General features: G+C 41.2%; 1 protein-coding gene across 1 annotated transcript in view; it reads right to left on the minus strand.

The window, feature by feature from the left end:
• Nucleotides 1–21,469, minus strand: part of SYNPR (synaptoporin) — a 286,268-nt gene extending 264,799 nt beyond the window's left edge. Inside the window, exons 1-2 of the mRNA XM_065935294.1 lie at nucleotides 21,443–21,469; nucleotides 21,251–21,316 (exon numbers count right to left, since the gene is read on the minus strand). Coding sequence (XP_065791366.1) covers nucleotides 21,251–21,316; nucleotides 21,443–21,460 — 84 coding nt within the window. The 5' untranslated portion in view covers nucleotides 21,461–21,469. The remainder of the gene's footprint in view (nucleotides 1–21,250; nucleotides 21,317–21,442) is intronic.
• Nucleotides 21,470–23,805: the final 2,336 nt, after the last annotated feature.

Genomic DNA, 23,805 nt, shown 5'->3' on the forward strand with positions numbered 1-23,805 from the left:
AAACTGCCAGCTAGAGGGCTGAGGAAGCTGCTAATTAAACGGCAATGAGAGAAGAGGATGAAACATTTCTGAAATAACATGTCAGTCAAGAAGAAAATACAAATAATTAGTATTCTACTTCTCAGGAAACAAACATATCAAGAAATGAAGACATTAAAGTGAACATTAAAGTGACATTTTACTAATGCATTAGTAACCATTTTAAAAATGATTTATCAAGAAGAAAACTGATTTCAATAGAAACTTCTTATTTAAGAAAGTGTGAGGATGGTGGCATAATGCAGTGACTATGAATGGGTTTGGAAGTCCCATTTACTGGGTTTGAATCCTGGCACGTTTGTGGAATTTGTGTGTGACACAGGGTGAATCACTTCATCTCAGAGCCTCTTATCTCCTCACCTGTAAAATGGAAACGGTAACAATTATCCTCCTTTGTCTTACTGGGAAATATCAGTTGCATAAAACAGACAATGGATAAAGCACAAGACAACTTTAAATTCACAGAGGGATCATAATGAGAAACCTCACCCAAAACAGACACTCTCACTGAGTACAGGTCCTAGCCAGACTAACGATTCAATATTATGACAATTAATTATTATTATTATTATTGCCATGTACACGCTTCACCATGGAGAGTGTACATTTTATGCTTCAGGAGAACAAGCACAATAAAAGTGAAGACAGTTGAAAAGCCTCCCTCCTTTCTCCAGATCAACTGAATGAATCTGCCTTTCTCAAGTTGAAAGAGCTGACGTCAAGCCTGTGACTAAAATCACCTGCCCCCTAAGTGCAGTCTTCCCTTTGCATGGAATCCATCTGAAATTGGGCAGAGAGAACCTACTCCTTTTCAAGGATGCGGGAGAGAGCCTCGATGGATTTCTTTGCATTCTGAAGTCATAATTAAGCGTATTGAGTTCCCTGCTACCTTGATCTTTATCATTTTAATTAACTCCTTGGCAAATTTTAAGGGGACAACTGCAAATTAATTTTATATTGTTTTTCATCATTGGTAAATCTGATAGACAGGGGCTGGGTATAAGTCCCCAGGAAAATGTCAGTCTGCTCTGCCGGCGAGGAATCGTCAGGTGTGAGGAAAAAAGTCACCTGCCTTTGGTGAAGCATCCTATTCACAACAGCAGCCTATTTACTGTTTGCAGAGTAAGGAAGACAGGCTTGCTTTACATTCAAACATACTGACAGGGAGCATATTGAGAAACCTCACTAACAAAAGATGCTTTCTTCTCTGCCCCAAAGGTTTGCTCCTCAGGGCTGCAGTAAGCTGGCACCTGTTCTTGAATCCACACTTCAAATCAAGAAGCTTGACATTCAATTATGAGATCAGTAAGACAGCAGTTCTTGCCTCCAGGAATTTACAAAGGATAAAGAAGGTACAAATGTTACTTTCATAAGATGCTGTAAAAGGAAACACGCTTTGAGAATCTAAAGGCACTTAGGATAAAAGAGGGGAATTTGAAAAGTTATCTGGGATGGAGACATGGCATCTGAACTGGGCCTTGAATGTTGGGTGAGACATGGCAGGTGGAGATGCAGAAATTGGGTTGAAATAGTAGTGATGTTTATAAGGTCATACAGAACATTTTACTCTCAGATTTTTTTTCTGAGTTCAGAATTACAGGGTAAAATATTTCCAAAGCCCTTATTTGTTTTATATATTTTTTCCATAGATCAATATGAATCAGCCACAGATTCTATTTATTTTTGAAATCACCTTAATCTGAATTGTTACTTAGTTGCTCAGTCATGTCTGACTCTTTGTGACACCATGGACTGTAGCGCACCAGATTCCTCTGTCCATGGAATTTTCCAGGCAAAAACACTGGAGTGGGTTGCCATTTCCTTCTCCATAAAGCCAGTATTACTATATGAAGATTTTTCAGCTTTTTATACTTGATGATCTTCACTTCTGAAAATATACATTTTTGAAAGTGAATTCTTTATTGTACTCACTGTTAATTTCTAAGTTTAGGATGATGACTATCTGTTACATTCACATTTAGATAAAAATATGTTTAAAGGAATAGGATAAATTATGCACATTTATTCAAAGTGGCTGCTGAATATTATTGATGCTTTATTTCAATAATGAAAAACAATACATTAAAATTTTTGATAAAAAGTCATCTTTTACTGAAAAATGTACTCTATGTCTAGATACGCTCAAGGCTACTGAAATAAAGTGGTGCACAAGATTGTATAATAAACTTGGGGTCAGACCCATAAGACTTAATTCTATCCCAATAACTTACAGTCCTGTGGCTTCAGACATCAGGTTCACTATATTTGAACAATAATAGGAAGAGATTTCTGCTATGAATACAAAGCCTAGTTTATGATGGGAAACACCAACCTCACTCATTAGGGCAGACAGGGAAACCATAAGCCTCCCCAAACAGAGGAAGACATTTCTTTCATGAAACTTCAAATAAATAAAAGAAACAGTCTAAGAATTTGAGATGGTTCTATACAGATGGGCAAAATTTCAAGAGGGGAGAAAATGATGAAACAAGGGATGCTGAGAGGAAGAGTGTTCCAGGCGAGAAAATGACTAGTTCACTTATTCATACATCCATTCATTTAGGGAATATCTGGGTGTCTACCACGAAGCAGGCCCAGCTCTAGCTAACGGAATTGGAGAGGTGAAGTTCATAGGCAGGCTTATCCTCATGGAGCACATATTTCAGGAAAGCTTATGGTAACATTCCACATTAGAGTGAAATTAATTCATTAGACAGACCCCAGGTGAGCTGCTGCTGTGAAGACAGGAACTTGACAAAATCCAGAGGCATCAAAAAGCTACATAAATTCATGACAAAACCATCCATCTGCTGGTTACTGCTAAGCTTCTATGGAGAATTTTCTAAAATAGTTCAACTCTCCTCCACAAATCATATGTATTTAAGCATAAGCCTATGGCAGTAAATTTGGAAGGGTTGTATAAATTACAATATGTCATTTCCAGAAGATTCATACCACAGCCTCAGGACAGAAAGTCACTTACTTTGCTGAAGAAATACTGTTGAACATTTTAATTGTTGATATATACAGAATAGAAATAAATTTATCGAAATAGTCAGTGTTGGTATATTCATCAAACTCAATATGAGATGGTTAAACCATGCCCTCTACCCATTTCTTCCTACCAGTACAATTAAAAAACAAATAGCTCAATCATTGTAATGAAAACTTTTCTAGATTTTGTTCTATGGCTTGAGCTCTCTTTTATGTTAACCGATAGTTACAAATGTATGCCTTTTTAAGTATAAATAATTAAAAATAACTGCTCAAAATTTACACCACTTGGAGGGCCCCATTGTACATTAGGTACTGTGCTAATAAAATAAACACATTTCATATCTAAAGGTCATTCAAAACATTATCTAAATGTCCAGATTTATTTCTCCAACTTGTCACAGTAACACTACTGAAAAAAAAAGCTATGTCTGCAAAACACTAGATTCATCAGAGATAAAGAAGGAAAAATCAGTATACACTCCTGCCTTTCCAATGAGGGAGTGAAGCCTCAGAAATTGACTTGTTTAAGGTCACGTGAGGGAAAAGAGATTCAAGGGTGGATTTTCCAATCTGGTTCTCTTCTCACTAAGTCATATCTCACTTCATTTAATAGAACTGTTTCCAATTCACCACAGCTTACTCTGCCAATATGCTTTTCAAAAAAAAAAAAAAACAGTGTTCAACCACAGTTAACAACCCCAGCTTTGAACAGGTTCCGCAGAGGCAGAGTCTGAGACAGAGACAGGAGTGCTCTTGATTTACGGGGGAAGTGCTCTCCAGGAAACAGCAGAAAGTGGAAGAGGAGACAGCAGAGAGCGGATGAAGGGGCGACTCGAGGATGTGGTGTCAGCAAGAGGGCAGCTTTGGTCTGACCCCGCCAGGTGCTCTCAAGTGTAAACTGTGCCAGACCCGGTCCCACCCTGAGGCAAGGGGCCCAGTCTTTTGTGTACCTCAGTATTAGACTATTACCAGCTGTCGGTTTCCCCTGGTGCAGAGAATAAGTTTCTAGTTTTGGTGTCTTTCATTCAGCCAAAGGCAATTTTCTGGATAAGGGACGGCTATGACTTAGCAATCAACATTCACAACAGCTGTGGGAGGAAGAAGGCCGTGTGCAGCATGGTGAAGGGATTTGGGCAGGAGACTGGTGCAGTTATTTTATCCTTAAAGCATACCTGAAGGCTGGTACCAAGCTCATGGATACCAACACCATGCCACTTGTTTTTTTTTTTTAAACCAAGATATCTGAGTCAGCAGATTCACCTTGACCTTACCTTAGAATGAAGATGGATGGATGGATGAAGACAGAGAGGGAGGGAGAGAGAGATACAATGTACCTTCTGGATTTTATACTCAGAACACAAGTAGCATTTTAAAGCAGCATTCTAGGCAACAAATTTTATAAAATGTTGCTTGCCAAAGTACAATTTGCAAAGCATCACTTGAAGGTGAGTCATATCCCCTCCTTCTTCCACACTCCATTTCTGTATCCTAACCAGCTCTTTTGTGAACAGTTCTTCTGAAACTGGCAGGGAAACTTGGAACAGTTATCAAAAATATATCCCAATCACTCTTGAGCACCACAAGTGAAAAACATATCCCAATTCTGCAATCAAGGACACTCATCATTTGCTGCTAATTTTAATACCAAGCACCTCTAGTGATTAATGAATTCAACAGTGCTACATTCAATACGTGGAAGGGGCTCTTCCTGCTACACAGGAGATAGTCTGAAGAGGAGTGTCCCCCAACATCTAAGTGGCAGTCACCACCCACAGAGACACCTCATTCGTGCTTATTTCTCAATTATTGGGAAACTACTGCCACCATTCTCCTGGGATCCTGTGATTCAGCACTGATTACCCACTGCCTTGGGATGCTGCTTTCTTAAAAATGTTGCATTTTCTCATACCTGAAAAAAGTCACTCTCAGTGAAGTAGAGATAGCAATCCTTTTCTCCCTACTCATTGACCCTTCTAGTAGAATCTCCCTCCCTCCAACACTCCCCAGCCTCTGTATGCTACATGGTCCTACTCCTCTCCCCAGATCTGGTGATGGGACCCTAGCTTAGCCATGACACAAATGAGGCCAAGTCGCTGTTCTCCATCTTTGGAGAGTCTGTGTTGAGCAATGGTGTTGGATGCTTGCACTGTGTGGCTGAAATCAGGCTGGGGGCAGACACTGTCTTCCTTGCATACAAAAGGCAGAGCAAGACACCAATGGCAAAAGTCAGAGAAGTGGAGCCAGCACACACAGAGGCACATTAAGAAGAGAGGACAAGGATGTAGCAAGACAGTGGAGAAAAACTCTTCTTGGATTTTCCACCTCCCAGCTCTCCCCTTTCTCTCCTCATTCATGAAGACTGACGAACCTTGCCTTTTGATAACCCTGATTCCTTCCAATATATCCCATTCCCCCCCCCCCACCGAGTCACTTTGAATGGGTTCCTATTCTTTGCAACCAAATGATTTCTGCTTAATGATCTCTGATAAGGATCAGACTAGACCACGCGTGTGTGCATGCACTCAGTCGCTCAGTCGTGTCCAGCTCTTTGCAGCCCCACGAACTGTAGCCCACCAGGCTCCTCTGTCTATGGAATTTTCCAGGCAAGAGTACAGGAGTGGGTTGCCGTTTCCTACTCCTGGGGATCTTCCTGACCCAGGGATTGAACTCCTCTCTCTTGCGTCTCCTGCATTGGCAAGCAGATTCTTTACCACTGTGCCACCTGGGAAGTTTATATAAACTTAGCCAAAGTAAAGTAGAGGATTCAGAAACTGTTGGAAAAATACCTGTTGAGTATCTATGTCAGAAATTGCTAACTCCCCAAGACCCACTGACTTCTCTAGTATCAGTTCTGTTGGAGGTATCCACATGCCCATCTCCAAACAATGTGTTCCAGCCTCTTCAGAAGTAACAGTTACAGCCAATTAGTGTTCTATACTGGTCTCTAGCATCTGACACTGGGACTGACCTGCAGTTGCCAATGTTGGTAACACTGTATTCTCTACTGCCTCCCACTCCCTGTCCCATTGTTCAATTCTCCTACTGGTTTTGCTGGAATTAACTCCCAGATAAACTATGTCACCCTTACTTCAGAGTTTGCTTTGGGGAACTCACATTAAGACAGGAGTTAACTTCCATGAGGCCACCCTTGAGTAGTGGGGGCTGGGAGCCAAGAGATTAGTATTTCCCCCCTTTGTCCCCAAGGTAGTTCTGAAATGCATGCATGATGCTGGCTTAGGAAGCTCTGTGAGTTACTGGTTATGACTCATTTCCCATCTCCATTTCACTTCCTTGGTCCCTCATTCCTACTCCCTGGCATCCCTTCCCAGCCACCTTTAATTTATGTGCTGCTGTCAAGGGAACCCAGACAAGACACTGAAAAACCAGGACACTTGGGCAGACTAGAAAATTTCATGCTCTCTATGGGTGACTGATACAGTGGAGTGAAGGGTGTGAGACATGTGGACTTGCTCACTTCAAGGTCTTGTGCATGTGGCTGATACCACAGCCATGATGTACCTGTACCGCTGTTGCTCTCTTCATCTCAACACCATGCTCTTCCTCCTCTTAAAGGTACACTTGCATGCTAATTATACTGCTCAATAGGCCATTGTCAAAACATTACCAGACTATCTTGCTAATATTGGAATAAATAAATGCCTCAATGCCATTTCTTAATAATGAAACCTTGAAGAAATTGATTTATCTGCATCACATAATGCTAAGCAATCTATGTCACTTTTAGCCTGCTTTCAAATAAAATGTATATATTCATTAAAAACAAGTAACTATTATTATGAGATATTCCCCTGCTAACAAATTAGTAAAAACTTTAACAAATGTCATCTTTCTTCATATCAGGAGGCAAACATAAAAGATGATTAGTTTATCTTTTTATTTCAATCTATAACATTGATGTATAAAGTTCACAAACATATGGAAATGCATAAAATGCATACACTAAAGAACTGATAAAGTTCTAAAATTTCAGGGTCTAATAAATTTTTAGAAGGTGGCTTATAAACTCACTGCTGTCAACTGTTTAATACAGAAAAAGTATCAAAAAAATAAATGTAAAAATGAATCTTTTAGGACTTCCCTGGCAGTCCAATGGTTAAGGCTCTGTGCCTCCCATGTGGTGTGACCAGAAAGAGAATGTTTTAAAGAACAGAACCACAGTAAATATATTCTACAACATAGTAGCCAGTTCCTATTAAATATTCTACTGAAGTTTAGCACATTGCCTTTGCAAAGCAGATAGATGGACCAATTTTCTGCACATGTGCTGTCCAATATGGTAACCACTAGCTCTTTAAATTTAAATTAATTATAGACAAATTAAATTAAAAATTCAGTTGCTCAGTTTCAAGTGATCCATAGCCACCTGTGGCTAGTGACTGCTGTGTTGGACAGTGAAGAACAGAGCATTTCCATTATTGCAGAATGCTCTGGTGGGCAGTCCTACTCTACATAAGTCTTCAGAGTCCTCCCCCATTAGGATTCTTTATTCAATAATTCCTCAAACTACAGACAACCAAATGGTACTTGTTATGAAGAGAATTGAGATTACACGGGTTGACTGAGAAATCCAGTTCTTCTCAATGCCTGTCTGGAACCCAGAGCTGTATTACCCACTCACCCTATGCTGCTAGTAGGTGCCAAGGCCTCCCATTATGATTTTGGTCCAAGACGTAGTCCCTATATTTCTATGCTTCCTAGATATTTAGTGAAAATAGATTTTCATTCTATCTGAAAGATGGTAAAAGGAATCCTTAAATTCACGAATTCCATCATGTCAAAAATCAAGTAAGAGTTAATCTCTGAACACCAAAGTTCCCATTCATCCATCAATCCAATGGCTCCGGAGAACTTTCTGCACAAGAGGAACTAGGCCAGGTCCATGGAGGCACAGAGACAGTCTCCAGGGTGCCAGGACTCTGGTTCAGTGAGAACAAGCTGCAGACTGCAGGCTACCTCCAGAAGTCAGCATGCTCTGTGTACTCTCCAAAGGCTGGGCCTCCTGGGGTTTGAAAGAGAGAAGGCAGTTCCCACATTCAAACCTCCCAAGCACAGTGCCAGAATCCTTACTGCTGTCTTCTTAAGAACACAGCAAGTATATAGACACTTTGGGCCTACGCTCCTGCTCAGTAACAACTGGCTTCCACAGGTAGAAACGTCAGCATCTCTGGTCACCTGGGTTGCCTCTTACAGCAGCTTGCTTCCTGCTTCCTCACACATTAGCTACCTGGCCCCCAGCAGACCTGGTTTGCATTCTGGCACCAATGTTTACCAGCCTGATGGCCTTGGGAATGTTCCCCAGGTCCTCCCAAGACAGACTAACCAAGATGGGAGAGGAAATTGAGTGTTGCCCCAAAACAAAGCAATAAAACACAAGGTTTACAAGCTCAAAGAGCGGCATCTTTACAGTCACATGGTGGTCAGGTAAAAGGTGGTGGAGACGTTCCTGATAAACTGAAGAGGCAGGGAGCAACCAGTCCCTGGTTCTTTCTGAGTATTCGCCATCGTTTACCTAGGCCACTGTGGCTCTGATATCTACAAATAAAATAAGATAAATCAAAGCAAATCAAAACCACCCTTTCATTTATAATTTTGTCAAGGGAAATTATAAGAAATGCCTTATAAAAATACTTGCCTTTAAACTGCAAAGAGAGCGCAAGAATTTTGCTCTGCTGCCCCCAAAGAGAATTCCCCACCAAACAGAGGCAAATGAGTATTAATAGTTCGGTCAACCCACCACCTTGGTGGATTTTACCCTGGTAGGTATCATCAGCCTGGCTGAATGGTTGGGCCTGTCCTGCAGTCGGTTCACTTAAGGCTACAGACAGCAGCTCTATTGGCTGGAACGGTTCTTCTCACAGGGATCTAGTCTCTGGGGGAGAATGGGAACTCTTCTCCCTCTGCAATTGCTAGGAAAAACACACTGGGTCTTTTTGAAGCACTGAAGACCTGGGTTCAAAATCCCAGCTCTTCTGTTATTACTATATGCACTGAAACCATATACACTTAAACTTGCTTTTCTAATCTTCAGTTTTCTTGCCTAAAGAAAGGGAAAATGATGCATGCTTTGTAATAGAGTTGCTAGAATTAAATGGCATGCTTATTGAAAGCATTTCACACAGGGCCTGGAGCTCAGCAAGTACACAATGATGGTTAAAAACTGTTATTTTAATTCCTAGGGGCCAAGGTGGCCCAAAAGAGCCATATGTGAGGCAGAGGCAGAGTGCATCCATAATGTTATCTTTGTTAATACCAAGTGTGGTCAGGAATGTGATCCTGGAAATACAGGAAATGCCCTTGGCATCTGGGGATGGCTGAATTCATTTTATTTTATCAAAAGGGCTTTCTATAACCACAGGCCAGATACACCCCAGGACTCCTCAGGTGATGCAATAACACCCATCCACTCTGCTTTTCCCATAAAAGAATTATTAAAGTTCCAAGTGTCTCAAATTCAAAGAAGGTAGGGTATAAATCTGTATGTATGAGTCACTATAGACATATACATGAGCTTCACATTTCAAAAAGGTACCAATGCTTATGAGCACCATTTAAGGTAAAATAATAATAAGTTACTTATGATTAATAAAGTTAATATTATAAATCGATGCAACTTGGATGACAATTTTATATTATAAAATTATTTATATTATTAAGGATTCATAACGTCAAAGTTAGCTTTGGTATGCTAAAAATTATAGAAATCTATTCCTATATAATGATTCAGAGAAAGGAAGGATCAGTGTTTCCCTCTCTACTCAAGTCAGAGTAGAGCCATCTAATAATTTCCAAATAGTGGAGTAGTACAATGACCTAGAAAGATGAAGGCAGCAGCTTATATAAAAGTCCACGTGAACAGCCTCATGAATTTGGCAGTCTCAGCTACTGCTTTAAAAATCCATTCTGTCCATTAAAATGTTTCCAAATGAAAATGAGAACATAAACCATCTTATGAAAAAAGATGCAATCTCAGTGCAAAATTAAAGTACAAATTTAATCAAGATTACATTTTTGTCTATGAAATTGGAAAACTTTTAAATTGCCAATGCCCACAATGGAACCACCTCATCGGAGGGCAATCAGGCAATTGTTTCATATACCTAAAATGCCTAACCTTTCGAACCAGAAATTCTACATCTAGAAATAAAGTAAACAATAATAAAGGTATAGTAAACATTTATCTTTAAGAAGGGAATCTTTGTAGGTTTTAAAAATAATAGCCATTTTAAAACTATTAAGATTAGAAACTAGTTAAACAATTTCTAGTAAAGGCACACAGTATAATATTACACAGCCATCAAAATTGTGGAGGAAGGTATTTTACGTAGTGGCAAAGCAGAAAACAAAGCCTTGCCTATTCTAAGAACCCATTTGTTATGGGTTGAAGTGTATGCTTCTGAGATTCATATGTTGAAATCCTTACTTCTGATACCTAAGAATGTGTCCTTATTTAGGAAAAAGGTCATTGCAGATGTAGTTAAGATGAAGTCACACTGGTGTTGGGCAGGCCCTAATCCAATACGACTTCTGTCACATAAAGAGAGAAGTCTGGACACAGACATACACACAGAGCGAACAGCCTGTGAAGACAGAGGCAGAAATGTAGGTGATGCACCATCTACAAGTTATGGAACACCAAAGACTGACAGCCAGACCACCAGGACTGAGCAGAGAGGTGTAGAACGGATTCTCCCTCACAGCCTTCGGGAGGAAGCAACTCTGCTCACACCTTGATCTCAGACTGCTGGTCTCCAGAACTCTGAGACAATAAATTTCTGTTGTTAAAGCTACCCAGTTTATGGTATTAAGTAATGGCAGCCCTAGGAATCTAGCAAGTCATTTTTCTTCCCCTCCTCCAGGGGGAAAAAAGGTACATTAACATTAAAATGTCTGAAAGAATATTTTTTGATATACTAACCTTAGCTGTCTCTCAGTAAAAGGATATTGAGTAATTTTGATTTATTAACTTTTGCTTCTATTTTAATGATGTGAAATTACTAAACAAATAATTTATGCATAAAAATGGTTGTAAATAGAACATCAAAAGAAATCCACTGCCCAATACAAATATACTTAGTATCACTGGGTCACAGAAGGCAAGAAAGAGACAGGAGGTCAGACAGACGTGGCTTGAAATCCTGTCTTGGTCACCTATCAGCTCTGTATTTTTGCACAAGTTAACCTGATGAGGTCATTGTAAGATCTGAATGAAATTGCGTATCTAAGTTACATAGCACTGATTTAGGACAGACAGGCACCTGACAACATACAGCCATTCAGTGAACTCCCACTATTTATGGGGGCTTTGTCTTTCTTTAAAATAAAGAAGTATGTTATTCCTTTCAGAAAAGCTTCACGAATTCATGGTCACCTGGCCAACGCCTGTAGACAGCCTGGGGCTCCAGTGTGTTTGGGACAATGATCTAGGACTTGGTGATCCAGCCTAATCACTCTCTCCTTTGCAACCACATGTGCCAAAGCATACTCTCCCATTAGCATACATCTGTCTCATGCATGTGTTCTTCATGTCTTTAGTACAAAGAATGTGTGTGTGCGTGCATGTGTGTGACAGACAGTAACACAAGAACACCTAGGAACATCTAGAGAAACCAAAAGGCTCCCTCGTGAAGTTTTCCAGAATTTCACAAATTCTTGAGAAATCTACATTGGCAGTAAAACCTATTCTGGGGGAAAGAAGGAAAGGAAATAAAAGTGTATTGAGTGCTTGCTTTGTGCCATCACTCTTTCCAAGTGTTATTTCATTTAACCAACACAATAATTCTTTCTGCTAATTAGTATTATTTCTACTCATATAAATATGAAAGATCCAGAGAGGTTAAAGTGACATGCACAAAATTACATAGTCTGTCAGTGTCATAGCTGACACTCAAACCTAGGTATTCTTTCTGTTACTAAATGAGGGAAATGTAATAAATAAGCCCAGGCATTAAAAATAAAACAAAAAGCAGCCAGCAATTTAAAGTAATAATAAAAGTATGAATATTTGTATTTCAAATTTATCATTTTTGCTAATAAACAGTCTTTCCCCCAGAATACCTAGTGTTTAATGCTACAATTTCACACTTATTCTTAGTTGTTTTTTTTTCTGAACAAGGAAGCATACATCTTCTAAAATAGATTTCAAATACATATAATCATGTTTTGCTTTCGGTTGCTTCATAAATAGAATCTGTGATATGATTTTGATGATAAAAGTTCTTATAAACAGTCTGGTCAATGATTATGAAAAATGAAAATATGCCTTCCCCCTTTCCTCAAACGGCAGGTGTAGATGAAAATTAAAGGTAACACATAAGGCACTGCCCCTACACTAGAGTCCCCAGATACCTGAGCTTCAGTTTTCTAGATTTGCGACCATTTAATATTTATTGAGTCCTCTCATGGGAACTTTTGTACATGTTGGCTCAGCTTATTTCACAAGTTATGTATTCTAGATGTTATCCTCATTTTACAATTCAAGAAGTTGAGAGTCAGAGACAGAAAGTAGATGTCCAAGGTGTTTCAATAATGAGTTTATTTTTATATGTAAACATACGTTTTAGGTATGTTAAGATCCCTGAGGAACTTGAGACTCAGTTCTTCAAGGTCTATGGTTGAACCCAAGCAAGTGTGGCTTCAAAGTCAACACATTCCCAATCATAGTCACAATCTCTACTCATCAAGCCACTCTCTTTTCCAACTTAAACATCTCCCAAGATCTCCAGTCTTCACTCAGAAGATGGTCTGTGCCTAATAATTTTCTGGTATCACTCTTTGCTCTAATCTAACCATTCTGCCTTCTCAGTTCTTCTGGATCTCAGCTTCAGGAATGATCTCATGGGTAATGCCAACTGTCTATCAGGTGCGGGCAAAGCCATCAGGTGAATTAAGGGCATGAAAGCAGAGCCAGGATGTCTCATGGCAGACCAGATGGATATGTGGTCATTTCTTGTTAAAGCCATTGGGGGTATGTCTTCTTACTTGGCACACAAATCCTTCAGAGTAACAATTTCAAAGGATGGAAGCTCTCTCTCTCTCTCTCTCTCTCTCTCTCTCTCTCTCACACACACACACACACACACACACACACACACACAAACAGGCAGACAAAATTGATTTGCTCTTCCTGCATCCAGGATGGAATCTGACTCAAATAATTTATTAGGCAACCAAAAGAATTTAAGGGTTCATCTTGCTGCTAAATATCCAGATCCTTTCTGAATTCTACAGAATTCCTTAAAAGTATGTTTCAACAACACATTGCTGAACCTGTATTTCATTATGCAACAGATCAACAAAGATTTTGTTAGAAAATATACATAAATCAGTAAAAAATTTTCTCAAGGATTAGGAGTATTTTTGAGGAGAAAGGTTCTTAAGAAGGTCTGGGCATCCTAAGTCATTATGGTGGTGAGCATTTAAATTTTGCTTTGTGTTCTGACAACATGAGATAGTAGAAAGAAACCTGAACTAGAAATAAGAAGACATGACATTAAGAAGAAATTATATACACCCCTACTGTCTTCAATGGGGAAATCATTTAAGTTCAAGATCTACAGGTAATGAGCAATCACTATTAATAGGAGGTAACATGTAAAAACGATTAAGATCAAGGAGATCATGAAAGGTAATTGACACCCCACCAACGTGTTCTCAGAGATTCATTTCTTCATTCTCTATTCTCCTTCCTCCCTTCTCTCCCTCCTGCCTTCCTTCATCCAAGCCTTCACTGTGCTTCATGCTTAGTCATTCAGTGATGTCTGACTCTTTGCAACCCCATGGACTGTAGCCCACCAGGGATCCTCTGTCCATGAGATTATTTTTTTTTCAGGCAAGAATACTGGAGTGGGTTGCCATTTCCTCCTCCAGGGGATCTTTCCGATTAAGGGATCGAATCTGTGTCTCCTGCATTTTCTGCATTGGCAGGAAGATTCTTTACCCTGAACCAATGCCTTACTAGGCATCTACTGCCTGGGTGTTTGGTGGGATTTACAAATGCTGTTGGAGGCATTCCTATCATGTGTCAAGCACTGTATAAAGATGCTTAGAACGTGCTACGAATAAGACAAACAAGATCCTTGTTTTCCCAGAACTTTTAGTCTGGTTGAGGAGCAAAAAATGTGTAAAAAACAAAATATATAAGTCATTAAAGAGTGTGCTCTGGTAGCCATCAGAAGGCTGACTTCATCCAGAGGGACTTCCCTACTCAGACAGTTCCTCTCAAAAGAAGTGATGTCTGAACTGTCACCTGAAAAGAGGAATTTGCCAGCTAAAAAGGGTTCAGTGAAAACTGTGTGTGTTCCAAGCAAAGGAAGTGGCATGTGCAAAAGTGGCAGGTGCAAGAGACTATCGCCAGCCCTACAAATATCTGATAAACGTGAAATGTGCACAGAGTAAAGAAACAGGCTTTTAGTATGAGAGCTAAAATGGGTGAGGGTGGCATCTTTCCAAGTTTTGATGATGCATCAGTTTCAACAGGCAGCATCATTCTTTCTTGTGGGTTCCAGATAGACCACAGAGACTGGGGCAGAGGCTCCAGGATGCAGAGTGGCAGGGAAGAGCTCAACCCTTCAGGGAGCAGAGATCACTTCACACCTCAACCTTCACCCATGTATCTCATGATATCCAGAGTCACCCGATTGCAAAAGATCACTCCTTTATAATCACCATCATCATGATCACAATTATTGTTTACTTCTGGATGGCCTTTAGTTTACAAAGTGTTTCACATGCTTGCTCTTCCTTAAAATTGCCAAAATTGTGAAAAGGTAGGCAAAAGGTGTTTTCCCCCAAATTCAGTGAGGAAGTGAGGTTCTCAAAGGATGGCTAAGCTAACTGAATGAATGAGAATAATCACACATACAGACAAAGTCAAAGACATGCCTGCAGAAAAAGAAGGCTCAAAGAAAAGTCATGGTGCTGTAGATACACTCCTTAGAGATTTTTCACTATTTTTTTCTATTACCATAAGACTACTTTTTCTTACCTGGATCAGGAAGACATGTGAATCCTCTGGGGAACAGAGAACTAGAAGTGACGTTTCCAGTTGAGCATGAGTGCAAGGTTCTTCTCCTATTTTTATCTGGGTGATGCCTAATGGTCAGTGTACCTGGGTATTACGGTCTGGTTAGTAACTGCCCGTGGTTGATACTATAAGGACCTATAGACACAGGAGAGTCTTGAGAGTTCAGTTGGATACAGGTAACTCTTTCAAGAATAAACAATGTCTATGGATTATGATTTCAGAAAGATCAGGAAAACTGTTCCCCGACACCTCACCAAAGCATTCCTGAGAACTAAGTTCCTACAATTCTTCTGTGAGACTTGTTCCTTTAGGTTCAAACTTGGCCTTTCTGGAAACTTCTTTGAATGCAAATATTCCAAAGAACAATGCCCTACAGTCACTTATGCTTTGGTAAACAGAAAAAAATCTTGGACATCATGATACAAGGGGCTGCTGCTGCTGCTAAGTCGCTTCAGTCATGTCCGACTCTATGACCCCATAGACGGCAGCCCACCAGGCTCCCCCGTCCCTGGGATTCTCCAGGCAAGAACACTGGAGTGGATTGCCATTTCCTTCTCCAATGCACGAAAGTGAAGTCGCTCAGTCATGTCCAACTCTTAGCGACCCTATGGACAGCCTACCAGGCTCCTCCATCCATGGAATTTTCCAGGCAAGAGTACTGGAGTGGGGTGCCATTGCCTTCTCTGGATATAAGGGGAGAGGGGCTCAAAAGAGGCATATTCAAGTGTATGATAGATTTTCTATGCCAGAATTTTGCCAAGACTCTAACTTGCAAGAGGTTTCCATAATGCTCTAAATTACTTTCTGGTGGATTTCTATTTCCTCCTTTTCATCAGACCCAGAATCATTCAAATAGTTACCATTATCATCATCACACTACCATCATCATCACCTTAATATCATTTATTGAGCACTTCTGATAGCCCAAGTACTGTGCTGGGTGGTTTATGTGAATTGAGTCATTTATGGCAACATTTTAAAGTAGGAACTATTATCAGTTTCATTTTATAGATGAGAAAAATGCCTAATAAAGTTAAACAACTTTCCCCAGGTTATCAAGCTAGGAAAAGGATAAAATAGGGATTCAAAACCATAAGTAGTAATTTTATCTTTTTTTCTGTATTTGTGGGGCCAAATATCAATTGTCTTCATAGAACTCAGAAAAACATTAAGTGACAAATTCATTAGTCCACTGGTGAGTTGCTCTTTTATGAAAAGTGTATCTATTGATTCATATTCCAACTGCACACATGACTTTTGTCACTAACTGAGAGGCTAGAAGTTATAATTAAATCCAAGTTAATGTAGCTTTGCAATTACATCACACCCTCATGGCAGATTACTGATCATAATTTAAATTAGTTGCATGTTAGAATTCCTATCCTGTTTATGCTTAGGAGAAAAAAAAAAAAGAGCTGTCTGACTCATGCACAGGTATTTTTTTAAGAAAACAGAAAAAAAAGACCATAAGATTAAATTCTTGGCTTTATAATCAAACTCTTTTCCAACATATTTTAAATGAAAAGATACTAATGCTTAATTTGAACCTACTTTACTTTGGTTAATTAAAAACAATAGAAAATAAAACAATATCAAAGACAATTGATGTCTGTTGAGATAATCTCTAAATATAAACACTCTGTGGCATTTTCAGAAAAGGCTTTAAATACATATCAGAGTGGGTGAGATAAACACTGCAAAATAGGATAGCATCTGCCTTTTACGTTTCTTTGAGGATTAAGGATAAGCCATGGCAGGTGCCTGCCACATGGAAGGGAGCAGAACAGTGTAGCATTTAAGAGAATGCAGTTTGGAATGAGAATGCTCAAATTTTGGCTTTGCCATTTCCTACTATTTTTTTTCCCCTACTATTTTATCCTTGATGAGTTATTAACATTCCCTGAACTTCATGGTGAAATGAGAACATAAGCCATACAGATTCAATATGATGATGCATGGAAAACAGGGGAATGCAGTGCCTCATATGCAGCCTGCATGACAGAAGTAGCTACTGTTTCTTCTCAAGAGTTCAAAATGATAACTATATTACACCATGTTATGTTATAAACATGCTTAATGTGCTATTATCAATAACATGATCAGAAATGCTATTCATATCAAGCAAGCAGTACGATGTTAGGAAAACAGATCAGAATTTAGATTCAGGAATGATGATTCAGAGAGCAGGTGCTTCCATTTAAATCAAGGCACTGTATACCTTTTACATCAGACATATTGTATCTCTGGATTAGCTGGCCTGCTTTGGGAAGGCAGAATGGAGATATGGAATCCAGGGGTTGTAGCAGAAATGATATAGCAAAATGGGGGATGGACGTAAAAGATTACAAATTAGAGGAATCAAACAAGTTGAACCAGCTGCTAACTCTAAAGGGGCGAAGTCTGGACCTGCCAGTCATCAAGTACTGTTTGGGGGAGCTTAAGTACCTTGGATGCTCTTACATCTGCACCAATTCTAGTCCTGGACCTGCTGGGGTCCCTCACCTGCCATCACACAGAAATCTACAGCTGCAAATACAGAACCTTGCAAATGGTAAAAAGAAGAAAGAATGCATTAACAAAAATGTTTTAAAAGGAAAAAAAGCAGGCTAAAGTTCTCCTGGCAAAGAATTGATGTAGCAAAATAAGAGTGATAAGTGGAAGGCAGGATTTCACACCAACTTAGTAAGTCTGAGAAATGAGGTAAATTAAATTAAAATTTTTTTTACTATCTTCAAATTATGGCTTAAGAGATTCTTCTGGACCTTAAAAAAAATTTTTTTTTAATCATCGGAGAGTACATGAAACAGACCATCAGAGTCAGTGCTATGTCCTGAGTTTTGGTTTTGACCCAAAAGATACTGAAAATGCCCTTGACCTCACTGAAGTAGAGATTAAGGATTTGGAAGTTTTGCCTCAAGGTCTTTGAAATTGGCTAAAGCTTCTTCCTTGAATGTTTAACTTTTATGTTTTTAAACTTCAAATCTACTATATCCATGAGCCCTTCCTAAGCAAAGGACACATCAATAAAGTTCATGCTTCCCTCCAAGGCAATACATCTCAAAGTGGAAGACGTCTTTAGAAGTAATATTGCTTCACACGGTCAATCCATAGGAAGTCATTTCAAATATGAATTATTTTTTAAATTACTCATGTACACAACTGTGAACAAGGGATATATTATGATTCTTTCCACAGAACACAGCTTTCCTTGACACTCTCCTCTCCTCACTGAACCTCAAATTACACCCTTTGGGTGAAAAATATCAATGTCATGCTTATACAAATTACACAAACACACACACATATTCACAAAGTTATGTTTTGTTTTTTTTTTATATTTACAAAAAAATTACATGCTATCCATTAGTCTGAAATCTGAGTGAATACATTTTCCATGTATTGATTAAAAGAAGGAAAATTGAAAGCCACTTTTTTTTCCAAATAGCAATTTCACCAAATAATAAGAATGAAACTCATTTTTCTGCACTTAATAATTTTATCAAACACAATTGCACACGCTGCCCTCCACGTCAACACATATTAATTGAATCCACCTTTACAATGGCAGTATAATATTCCACAGCATGCATGAATCATGTGTTAGTGATTATCCTATTAACAAATTTACTAACTGTTTTGGTCTTTCCCCTACAAAGGACGCTATATTAAATAGGCTTGAACACAGATCTTTACATACACTTTTATTTTACAGCACAAATATTGAAAACCGAAAGGACTGTTGTTCAAATACATTGAAGACTACCAGCTTCTCCCACAGAGAAGCTGCTCCCCCACAGAACAGGAGGAACAGGGACGTTTTTAGTGCTCTGTCATGCTCAATTTACACTTTTTGCTTATCACATACAAAGGCACCTGTGGGGAACACTGAGACAAACAGAACAAATTTTCTTCTGAAGCTAGAACTCTCTCTCATTGTCACCATTTTCCACAGGGAACAAAGACTTAAGAGTGACTCTTCAGTCATGGCATGCACAGAAGAGATATTTCCCTTTCTCCACCTTTATACACCTTCTCACACCTTCTATCTCTCTGCTCTCATTTGTGAACCTTAGCTCATTCAAAAGGTGGCAATCAACTAAATTATATGACCTTTCAAGGTTTTACTGGTCCCTTATTCAGGTTCTCTAGCACAAATGAGAGCTAATCATTGATTAACAAGCAAAATTCCTCCTTCCATAAAGAGTTAGAGGCCAAGAAGATCAACTATACTTCAATTTAAAAAATTAAGTTAATATATCTCTTATGCACACATCAAGAAAAGATAACTATAAGACAGTATGATAAATTCTTATGAATAAATGAATGAATAAGATGTAATGGAAGCCCAAAGAATGATGTGAATCATTCAGTTTGGGGTAGAGGAGAGGGAAAAAAGCAATTATGAGAGAAATCTTCACTGAGAAGGTAGTATTTAAGCTGAGGTTGAAAGACCAACATTTGTATTTGGCTTGGCTGTGATGGGACTCCATACAGAATGAACAAAAATAAAAGAAGCAGTAAGAAAACAGATGCTTTGGAGTTTTGGGGGGGCCCTGTATACCTTAGGTGGTGGTCCTCTAACTTTAATGTGCCTAAGAAGAACCTAGGAAGTTGCTAAAAAAAAATGCAGATTTCTGGGCACCCATCTTTCCAATATTTTTATGTGATTTCCAGAAATCTGCAAAGAAAACAAAACCATTCACACTTTGAAATATACTCACTGAGGGTGTGCCTGGGGAGTGACATGAAATAACATTGTAACAGGACTGAAGGGAATACAAACTAATGTTTCAGGTGGGGTGACAGTGACAGTGTGAAACCCTGAGAGAGTGTGTCAGAAATGATGGCAGGTGTTTGAATTTTGTTTTGAGAGACAATGGCTTGACAATGCAACCTTTACACTAAGCAAAACACCCACTCTTCGGCAGAGAATGTTTGTTGAATGGCTAAATGAATGAGTGTGGACAGAAGTCTGAGAACGTCAACTGAAAGCTGCCTGGACTGTGAGTCCTGCGTGCTTTAACCTGGCTGTGAGGAAAACCGTTTGAGAAAAGCCTTCCTTGAACCACTATTCAAGCCTTCCAAATGCTGTCCTGATGCTACGTCCAGTTGATAGATTCATGCATTTTAATGCAGGTTTACAAACAAGGCAGATGTGATTACCCTGATCAACCATGTAAGCATGTAACACTGTTGTGTTGCCAAACCCGGATACTGGCCCTTGGAGCTAAGATCTGGGAGGACAGAACACGCTCTTACATAACTTCCTCGCTCCTCAGTGATAGGGCCTGTGATTAATACTACATGACGGGCTTTGAACTTTCTGTTCAGATAGACTCGCTTGCCTTTCAGAGCTCCTAGCAAGAGAATGTGTGACCCGCAGATTTCACTCTGAATAACGATCATCCAAGCCGCCAACACTAACAAAGCTCTGTGGCCCCTTGGGTAGATTTTCTGCGCCTTACTCCTCGGCCAATAGATAAGCTGCCCTAGAACTATCAAGTTATTTTTTAAGGGGACAGAACATGCGAGCAATACAACTTCCTAAAACCCAGGCGCTGAAGAAAGCTCCAGAGAAGGCTGGGAGGTTCTACGAGAAATCAGAAAAGCCCTCGAGAGCGGATAGAGTAGAGAAACTCTGAGACAGGAGGAAGTCCTGCTTTCGACGCTACTATCTTTCATAGCTTCTCAGCTTCCCTCTCGCTGGAGCGTGGATTACAGCGCTTCCAGTATCCCAGGCGGGGCGGAGAGCTGCTGCCGCGCTCACCAACTTTCCCAGCTTGACCAAGCCCTCTCTGGTACTTTGCTCAGCCCTAGGTCCCTCCTCTCACGCCCTCAGCCCGGCAAAATGCAGGTGAGCAGCCAGAGCCCAACGGCAGCGCCTGCATCTGCGCTCCTCCGGGTCTCCCCAGGAGGCTTCTCTCCTCAGCCGCTGCGCGTGTGAGAGACGACACCTCGTCTAAGCGCCTGCAAAAATTCGTCCACGCTCCCGCCTCCAAGCCGGATCCCTCCATCCTGTCCCCGCCATCCTGGAACGGCACCTGAGGAGTGGGGAGGATTGAAGGAAGCGGCTGGCCTCCCAGGGTTGGAGCAGAACCGAACCGAACCGAGAGCACCCACCCGACCTCTCCTCACCTGCGGGTTCCTCCCCGCACACAGCCCGCTACTCACCAGTTCTAGGGCTCGCAGGAAGGCAAGGGGCTCCTTCAGCGCCCGGAAGGTACCTGCTGAGGCCAGCTGTGGACCAAGAAGGCGAGACAGAGAGAGAAAGAGCGAGAGAGAGCATGAGGACGGGGCTGGGGGACGCGGCATCCAGACCCCGGGGGTCGCGCGGCATCCCCCGCGCTGCCCAGTCAGTCCTACCTGGCTCACGGGATCCATAGTTCGCCTCGCTCCGGCTTCTCACCCAGAGGCGCCTTTGAAAATGAAGTTCGAGGGCCACCGCCGTCCTCGGCCCCGGGGCCCAGGGCCAGAAGCACCTTTGCGGAAAGGGCGCGGGGAGCGAGGCGGTGGAGAGCGGAGTGCCCCGAGCGGGCGCGCAGAGGCTGGGTTCTGGAAGCCTGCGCGTGCGGGCGCGGCGTGCACGGCCGGCGAGGGTGGGAGGGGCCGGCGGGGAGGGGGCGCGGGGGCGCGGCGGAGGCGGGGCGCGGCGGAGGCGGGGAGGGGAGCCCGCCCCGCGGCCCGGGGGGCGCTGCGATTGGCCGGCTGCGGGGGCGAGGGCGACAGGGTGGGCGAGGCCAAACCGCGACCTTGGAGTCGCGTCGCCGCGGGCGCGCCCTGGACCCTCAGGCTCCGGGGCAACTTTGGGGCTGTAGGTTTGGAGGAAGCCGGCTGGCATCCTCAGCAGGATGGTCCCCCGCCTGAAGACCTGGGTTCCAGGTAAGAAGCAGGCAACCCACACCGTAAGTGAAGAGGTGTGTGCGTTCTGGAAACTTCTGGACACCAGAGACAGACCGCTGACCTGGTCATGCCCCGGAGCCTTCATGGAATGTTCGCGTGGCCCAGCAGTGCCAGGTGGTGGGAGAGATGTAAGAACAGGGTGAATACTGCCCATTCTCTCAGGTATAAGCGCGGGGCCAGGTCAAGGCGAAGGGGGCTGGCGGGGAGACTGGAAATGCATGAATCGTAACAATATGGGGCAGTATGCCGGGCAGGTAATCCCGTGGCCACTGTGTCAGGTCTGGAGCAAATTACTACGCCTGTAATTTTGAAGTGGAAAAAAAGAAAAAAGAAAAAAAAATAGATTTCGTCAGGCTGAATTATACAAGGTAACATAGCTCATGAGATGCTAAACAGGGATTGGAATTCAAGTTTCTGTAAAACTCAATGCTGTTTCAACTGAGATCATCTGCCTAAAATACAGTCCTCAAATTAAGCTCCCCAAATCCATCATAAATAGGACTGAGTGCTCCCCATCTCACCTCATACACTCTTCCTCCCTTAGTGTGCTGAGCCGGCCAACAATAACAACAACAACAAAACAGTTGAGTTCTTTCAGAAGTTATGTTATAGGCTTGATAAACATTATTTTATTAAATATTCACAAAACCCCCATGGTTTAGTAGTAATAGATACTATCTGTAGTAGTTAGCAGTAGTAACTACTATTGTTCTCATTTTAGAGATGAGGAAATTGAGACCCATGAGGGGAGTGTGGAGAACGAAGCCAGAGTTTAATTCAAAATAGAAAAGGAGACTTGCCTGATAGCCCGGTGGTTAAGACTCTGCCCTTTCACTGCCATGGGCGATGGGTTAGATCCTTAGTGAGATCCCTGGGGGTCCAAAATTTTTTTTCAGTTAAAATAGGAGGAGTCTTTAGCACTCTGAGGCTTTCCACCCGGTAGGTGATATGTCACCTTCCTTCTCACTCCGTTTGGACTGGGTTCCATGTATCAAGTGGTCTCCCAGCAACACAGAGAGCCCATCTGTTTACTACAAAGATTTGCCAAAAAGGTTTGGAGTTGGGGTGGGGGAAAGAAGGAGAAAGAGTAATTAATTTTCAGGAGTTGAGGAGAAAGATGGAAATGAATAGCTTGGAGTCTGAGAAAGGGAGGCAGCAGACCAAAACTGGGTAAAGAAGAGTGGCCAGGGTAGTGACCCCCTACCCATGGATTTTGTTGGAGAAAAACTAGAAAGCTAATGAGTCAGAACTCCAAAGGGCTAGTTGCACCATCTGCAGCCAGCCAGTTTTGTTCCTACTGCTCTTCCTACATGCAGATAGAGTCTAAAACAATTAGAAACAAGTTATTTCAAAAATAAGTGGTTATGCAACTGCAGATATTCAGCTTGGGTCCTACAATTTTTGTATATGATTTTGTGTGTGAGGTTACTTAACCTCCTCAAGACCTCTGGTTTTTAAAAATCTGTCAAATGGAGCCAACAATGTCAACTTAACTGGTTGTTTTGAGGACTCTATGAGATTTTGTAGGTAAATCTTGAGCAGAGTCTGGCACATCATAATATCTCCAAGTGTATTAGTTTCATTTCCAACTGGTAACACTGTTGCAGAAACAAAGATGAGGCCTCCCGAGGCCCACTTAAGAGGGTGGTCGTTGGTGGCACCATCTTGGTACTCTCTGCAGTATTCCTCCACTGTGTATCCTTGCCCTTTTGGACTCGGGAGTTGCCATGTTACTTGTGTTGGCCGATGATTGTGGGCAGAAGTTATGATTGCCTTTCTAAGCAGAAATTGTAAGAACCCCTTCATGACTTGCCATGTTTTTAATT

The sequence above is a fragment of the Muntiacus reevesi genome, chromosome 4 (genome assembly GCF_963930625.1).
Source record: "Muntiacus reevesi chromosome 4, mMunRee1.1, whole genome shotgun sequence".
Lineage (NCBI taxonomy): Eukaryota > Metazoa > Chordata > Mammalia > Artiodactyla > Cervidae > Muntiacus > Muntiacus reevesi.